The sequence below is a fragment of the Eucyclogobius newberryi genome, unplaced genomic scaffold (genome assembly GCF_026437365.1).
Source record: "Eucyclogobius newberryi isolate DKJ021-1_F unplaced genomic scaffold, fEucNew1.0.hap1 SCAF_2, whole genome shotgun sequence".
Lineage (NCBI taxonomy): Eukaryota > Metazoa > Chordata > Actinopteri > Gobiiformes > Gobiidae > Eucyclogobius > Eucyclogobius newberryi.
The window spans coordinates 40,042,198-40,049,340 of record NW_027315834.1 but is presented as its reverse complement, the minus strand read 5'-3'; the positions used below and the strand labels follow the sequence as shown (position 1 = coordinate 40,049,340).

General features: G+C 37.4%; 3 protein-coding genes across 4 annotated transcripts in view; 1 reads left to right on the top strand and 2 right to left on the bottom strand.

Annotated features, from left to right (window-relative positions):
• The window catches only part of LOC140368330 (protein AMBP-like), an 8,994-nt gene extending 7,652 nt beyond the window's left edge, over nt 1-1,342 (top strand). The window contains exons 9-10 of the mRNA XM_072455310.1: nt 1,015-1,188; nt 1,260-1,342. Of these exons, the coding sequence (XP_072311411.1) occupies nt 1,015-1,188; nt 1,260-1,285 (200 nt within the window). The 3' untranslated portion in view covers nt 1,286-1,342. The remainder of the gene's footprint in view (nt 1-1,014; nt 1,189-1,259) is intronic.
• A 3,001-nt stretch (nt 1,343-4,343) lies between these two features.
• On the bottom strand, nt 4,344-5,109 carry LOC140367168 (carboxypeptidase inhibitor SmCI-like). Its single transcript, XM_072453521.1, has 3 exons — nt 4,834-5,109; nt 4,674-4,707; nt 4,344-4,626 (listed from the first exon to the last, which is right to left on the bottom strand). Exons 1-3 carry the CDS (start codon nt 4,969-4,971, stop codon nt 4,388-4,390), a joined length of 411 nt encoding a protein of 136 aa, XP_072309622.1. The 5' UTR covers nt 4,972-5,109; the 3' UTR covers nt 4,344-4,387.
• Nucleotides 5,110-5,680: 571 nt separating this feature from the next.
• On the bottom strand, nt 5,681-7,143 carry LOC140368329 (carboxypeptidase inhibitor SmCI-like). Of its 2 annotated transcripts, none has more exons than XM_072455308.1 (5): nt 6,983-7,143; nt 6,465-6,659; nt 6,318-6,378; nt 5,996-6,178; nt 5,681-5,916 (listed from the first exon to the last, which is right to left on the bottom strand). In XM_072455308.1, exons 1-5 carry the CDS (start codon nt 7,073-7,075, stop codon nt 5,717-5,719), a joined length of 732 nt encoding a protein of 243 aa, XP_072311409.1. In that variant the 5' UTR covers nt 7,076-7,143; the 3' UTR covers nt 5,681-5,716. The 2 variants fall into 2 exon arrangements, with proteins under 2 accessions (XP_072311409.1, XP_072311410.1); XM_072455309.1 differs by having other exon boundaries at nt 6,324-6,378.

Below are 7,143 nucleotides of genomic sequence, written 5' to 3'. Positions count from 1 at the left end.
TCAACAAGTTTACTGAACCGGTTTATGGAATGAAAATCAAAGACTTTTTTACTCAAATGATTTTATATCTTTTAATGATTCAAGGCACTTTTGAAAGACTAGGGCCAGTCATCATGTTATAAATTATTTATCCATGTTGTGTGTCTTTTAATAAATGTATTTAGTTTCATCATATTGAATGTTTTATTGTCAACTGTACGTGTGTTTTTTTGTTTCATTTGTAATTGTGCAAATGTTTGTATGTGTTCTTAGGGCGTTCTTGAACATAAAAGCTTGATCTCAAGGGCCTCCCAGTATAAATAAGGTTAAAATAATAAAATAGACAAATACATGAAAACATACATACAATATGTGATCAAATCATGCAAAATCACCAACACTGGACAGTCCTTAACCAGTGCTTTTTAAAGTAATTAAAAAGCATAAAATAATGACATTTAAATAGTCTCTGTGTGTTGTTCCACAGACAGAGAGCACATCTGCTCAAGGCCTTTTTCCTGACTCAGTATTGACTCTGTGTGACTGTAAAACAACAATGTCCTGAGAATACTTGAACTGAAGTTCAGCAAACAAATATGAGTTTTAGATTAATATTCCAGTCTAAAAAAGAATTTATCCTGTAGTTTACTCACATAAATGTGAGAACATTTTGTATTGAAAGTCTTTCATCATATAATATTTACATAAAGAAAATGATGTGTAAGAAAAAATTGCACATTGATACATTTAAATCTGAAAAATGTTGATCAGATTGGACATTTTTGTTGTTTCAACAAAAAGCCTGTTGAGAGAGCAAACTGACCAAAAAAAAAAAGAAAAAGAAAAATTGTTTTGACTGTGTCAGCTTTATATCTCAAAAAATTATATATCTTCTTTAAAACGTATTGCATTCTACACAGCTCTTTTAGTTTAAATGGCTGGGTAAATGCTGTATCTTAACATCTTACTGTATGTTCTTGTTAATGATAATGTTTATCTAATATAATTCATTATGAATATGTTGCTTCCATGCAGCTGTGTGCCGTCTCCCCATGGTGGCTGAGCCCTGCACTGCACATTTGTCCACCTGGTCCTTTGACTCCAGCGTCGGTTTGTGTGTCCCGTACAAAAGGGGCTTTTGTCAAACCAATGGCAACAAGTTCTACAGTAAAGCCGAATGCGACGAGTATTGTGGAGTGGTCAAAGATGGTGAGGGTTCCACTCTTTACATTTGATTGACAATTATATTTTTGTTGAATTACGTTTTTCCTCTTTTGTAGATGGAGACCTTCTGAAAGCGAACTGAAAAGAGACGCACACTGATATGTGGTGAAAAATAAGTAATAAAACCAAAATGTCCTAATTTTTAAATTGTCATTCATTCATGTATTTTTGAAGGTTGTAATCTCCTGAAATTAAAGAACAAATGAACAGGGATTTGCACAGTGGGAGAAAAGAGGCTAACTCCAGAAATACTGCGACCAAGAAAAAACATCAATGACAGTGGTGGAGGCTGCAGACTTCAAAACGAGACATAAGTTAATACAAAACATGGCATTTAGATCTGAAACCTTCTTCTGTAAATTACTAACTGCAACTTGCAAGTTTTTTACAAGTTGATTTTATGGTACTTACCCCAAGAAACAGTTGCCACTTGCATAGAGTTGGCAGGGTCTTGACTCAATACCAAAATATCCTCAAAGTCGTGAAGAAGAATGTCAGTTTAGTCCTTGATGGTCCCAGTCATCCATTTTTTATGATTGCCTTTTTTGCTTCAGCCAAAAGTAGACTCTACAGGTATCCATCAATCATCTCCATTGCCGGTGTCCTACGTCCAAGATCCATCGTTTTGAAGTCTAATGGAATGTCCGTGTTGAAGACCATCTGCAGTGCTTCGTTGATAGTACAGTATTTATGAACAGGACAGTCCCAAAACACATGAGCCACTCGACTACCACTGTTTCTCAAACAAACACTACTTCCTTGTGAGTAATGTGCACTTTGACATGGTGTTATGAAATATTGTGAAACGTTTTTCCAACAGAATTCCCTCCAAACATGTGATTTTGTGGTCTTCCATTGATGTAGTACTGTATAAATATGTTCCCATTCTTCATCAGTTATAACCCAATTTCATCCATTTACCCATTTAATTTGGACATATCCAGTTGAATTGCTGTTAAGATCAGTCATTTGTACAGTTGTGAGATTCCTGGAGAGTTCTGATTGACATTATTAGATAGATTTAATGGATTTCAGTGAAAGAGCTGGTGTTTTGTTTAATTTCCTGATTGTAATAACTCTATATAACTTTTAACTAAAAAACTACCGGTAATTTGTATAAAAGTCCTGTTTCTCTTAAAAAGTAAGGATTATATTACATTTCTTTCAATTTTCTTTTACAATTTGGTTAAAAAAAACTGTATACCTTTTTTATCCATATCTTAAGTTAGAGCTGTTTGGTAAATCAAATCAAATCAAATCAAATCAATTTATTTTTGTAAGGCCCAAAATCACAACAACAGTTGCCTCTGAGGGCCACAGGGAGAAATGAATCAACAATGTCTGTGGTGGCGATGAAGTCAGACAATGTCTGTGGTGGCGATGAAGTCAGACAATGTCTTTGGTGGTAAAACTTTGATCATAAAGATTTTAACATTTTAGTATAGTTTACATATCTTGATTAGCTCTTTCCAGATGATAAGGACATTTTTTACCAAAGGATTTGCTATTTCTTCCGCTTTGCCCAACCATTTGTCATCTGCCAGTTAGGCCAGTACACCTCTGGCATCACATCACACTCAATATTTTTCCATTGAGTTTCGAAATTTGGGTCACACCAGTGCAGCTCTTAGTAAGTAATTTTTCAGACAAGGTAGACCCCCCCAGTCACCTTTTTCTTTTGACAGTTGTAGAGCTTTGAATCAGATATGAGTTTTTTTTGCCTTGCCATACAAATCTTGAAATATTTAATATTTGGAATAGTCTAGAACAGATCTGGGTAGAAAACATGGGTTTATCATATGTTGATAAAACCCATCTGATAGCTGTGAATTCAATTTGGGATGATTTGTTCCATAATTTTAGCCATAATTGAGGTGTATATGCTATAGACCACATTCATGATTGAGATTAGTCTATATGAGGCACAATCAAGTCGATCTATCCCTTCTTTAGGTATTAAGTATCAGGGAAGTGTTTATTTTAAAGCTTTTATACCACTTTGAGTTGAGCCCATCACTCCCTGATGTTTTAGCCTGTTATTTGATCATGTCGCGTAAATTGACAGTATCCAGAAAGAATAAATACAAAATTATTGTTATATAAAATATATAACAATAATTTTGTATTTATTCTTGTCTGGTAAATAAAAAATATATTACATTCTAAGTTTCCAGGAAAAAAATTACAGAATTATGATCCACTTTCGTAATTATATCTTTGTTTTGTCATTTCCTGTAGCATTTGAGGAATCTTTTTTTCGCCATGTATAGCTTCCAACAGTTATAGTTTGTCCTGCAAATCATTCAGTTTTCATCATTTCTGCCTTTGTTTCTTTTTGATTGAGGCAAGAGCAATCAGTTTGACTCTCAAAACTGCTTTAGCTGCATCCTAGAGGATGGGTGGAGAAGTTTAACCATTGTTTTCATCTCCATACTGTAGGTCTCAATGTTTTTGATCTGTCTGTTTTTTGTATCTGGTCTTGTTTTTTTCTTTTAGTGTGTTGTTTTTGTGTTGTTCAATTTAAAGTTTCCACAAAAAAGGTCACATGCTGTAATATTTTGTTTGACTGCCTTTTGTTTTGATTAGAGCACGCATTTATGGCGGTTTTGTTTCAATAAGCTCCTGCAATGTCAAAAGATTAATTTAATTCCAGTGTTGCTGTATTTTTTCATGGCTCTTGTATTGATGATGTGAGAGTGATCACTGCACAAAGCCTCCTCCAGCTCATCCCAGACCCTGACTGGGGTTCAGATCTGTAGTAGGTTAGTTTCTGCTTCTCCTTAGATGTTTTCTCTGCTTGATGCCAATGATTTGACCCTTCTCAAACACACTGACGTATTTTCCACGATCACAGGATTTGTCTTTTCACATGGTTGTTTCAGAAATGAGAAGCCACTCACTGCATCAGTTGAGTTTAAACAAAGGGCCATTGAGCAGATTAGCATTAGAGTATCCACAGTACACTGATGTTGCTTGTGAAGGGGGGGAAACGTATAAGGATCCATGTAGGTGTATTGTGCATGTTTGATATCCAACTCCAACCATATTATTGAAAACGAAAGAATATAATTATTGCTATGGTAAGATTTTTATGAACTAGTTATGCCACATTTACATCACACACAATACACAAACCACAAAGCATTATAATGCATTTTCATTGTCAGTCGAGATTGAGATGTCACTAATATTTTTTACATTTTTTCTCGCAATCCACTTCATCTATAAAATTATTCTGGTTGCCTAAGCAGCCCCCATAAAAGAATTCTTCACATGTCTGTGTTTGGTGGTTGTAGAAATAGCGTGGTATGAAGGCATCACATGGGCCTGACTCTGATGGTAGGTGACAGACTGCAAAAGGAAGGACAAATGTGAGTTTGTTCATAAGGCAGCAGGTCACAACACATTTAAAGAATGTGCAAATATGTTATTCAGACATAATCAAAGTGATAATAAAGCACTATATTTACCATCTTTTGCCGACAATCTTTCTGTCGGCTGCATCTACAAGTTAGAAGTACATAGTGTATGTGGTTACACATGCTCACATAAGGCTAATATACATTTTGTAATGTGTGTTGTTGGAGAACTGTACAATAGTTGTGTTATGTCAGTGCCCTTCATCTTTACCTGTTGACTTCTTTGGGGACAGTGTAGGTGACATTCTCTCTCTGAAACAAATCTGTTATCATTTCCGTCACAGCCCCCGTAGATGAATTCCTCACATTTCTGGGATGTGGCGCTGTAGAAGTAGCGTGGTATGTTCATACGACATGGACCTGTCTCTGGTGGTAGGACACAAACTAATACAAAAGGAGGAAGAAAGGTATTACTCAAGCTGACAGTGAGACTATTAATAGGTTTAAAGGAGCCTTGGTGGATGTGATGTCTTGCCAAGGGCACAACAAAGTATGCCAAGTATGCACTCTGGTTCAAACCTGTGCTTTAACCACTGAGCCACTGCTTTTCCACAACATAGATTTGTGGTAAGTTAGAACATATTTATTTTCCTCATCTAAAATATTCCTCCATCTGTTGGTGAGATATATTCTCACCTCATACATCCCTTTCCCTATCCGTAGAAACACCCTATTCCCTTGCTCTCGCTTCGCTGTATTAAGTCACACCAACCCAATCGGTATGAGTGTCGACTGGCTTATTAAAGCCTCAACAGCGGTAGGGCTCTTGATCCAGCTACAAAACAAGTGGATATTGCATAGAGTAGACACGATTGGGAAAGGGCCCATAGGTGTCAATCATCACCTGTCCAGAACCCGCCTCCTCTCAAGCCCACCCTCAGATCTTCTGTCACTATGTGTACATAGCACACCTACTGCAAATAACACTCCAAAATGCAAGTCCTACCATCAGTCTCAAATGATTTGAAAAGTCTCTTTTCTTGGGCTACCAGTGGTGTCAACTGCAATACAAACAAAACAAAAAACAAATCAAATCTAGTTACATATCTATCTGCATCTAGGGCATTAGGTGACCATGCGCATGTATATTCAGCTCATTTGGTTGTAAATCTTACCACATCATTGCCTCCAGGGTGACACACATCCTGACACTCTTCAGCTGAGTCAAAGCGGTTAGCGTTGCCATCACAGCCTCCATAAATAAAGGGCTCACATCTCTGAGAACGTGGGTTGTAGAATAGTTTGGGAAAACGTGCCTTACAGGGTCCTGTCTTTGGAGGCAGGTTACACACTTCTATTGGTGAACAGATGAGGAAACTGATGAATGGTTACACATTTTGTCTTTTGTAATATTAAAATGTATAATGACCCACCAGTTGAATTGAGTACAGGAACACGACAATACATCTGACAGCTTGATAAAGATTTAAATCTGTTGGCGTTGCCTCGACAGCCTCCATATATGAATATCTCACAACTATCAGAGGTGGCGTTGTGGAAATACATTGGGAAGTACCCTAAGCAGGGTCCAGCGACTGGAGGTAAGCTACAGACCCCTGCAAAGCAGCAGAGAGTGACTCATTTAGTCTGTCTTAATCCAAACTTGTTTTAGTTGTTGTATTTCTTGGATGAAACAAAAGCATGTGCTCAAGAGGACCACTGTGCACTGAAAATGAGCAATACAAAAGTACTTACCTTCACTTATGGGAAGAGAACGAGTAAGAACACAGGCCTCAGCAAGATCGGACTTCACCTGCTGTAAAACGATGACAGATATTTATCTGTTAAATCAAATATAATTTAAAAACACTTTTTCAATTACGTTGATTATTTTAACATGACCTCATGAATAGGATGAGGATGGCAGGTCTCCAAACAATCTTTCTTTGATTCAAACCTGTTCTGGTTCCCTCCACAACCTCCATAAATGAACGTCTCACACTCCTGTGATGTGGAGTTGTAGAAGAACTGTGGGATGTAGGCCATACAACCAGGCCCCGGGCCCAAGTCTGGCATGAGCTTGCAGAAGTCTGGAGTCTTTACAAACAAAACAAGTTTAGTTGAAATCAAATTATACTATTGAGACATTTGTCTCCTGCATTTGACCCATTCCTCAACAAAGAGAGTTAGAGACAAAGCATCATCACCATTTTGCACGTTGTGACAGGTTTATCAGGACTACAATTGCTGGTGGTGTTTACCATGTTTTAGCTTGAAGCTAAATCTATCCAAAATTCAAATTACAACCACCAAGTCACCAATGCATGTTTCTGGATTGCAGGGTGAATACTCAAAACAGATACACAAGATGGTGGCGTTTCATTTCCCTGTTCAGATGTACGGCCTGTTGTCTCTCTTACCTGCTTCACGTCTGCAGACAGTCCCTGTGGAGTCCAGACCAGGGCCACCAGACACAGCAGAATCACACACTTCACCATTGTGCAGCTTTCCATCCCAGTTTCCTCTCAAGCTTTTATATCTTTGTTTTACACCCACTGGTGAAAGTGGGCGCATGACACTG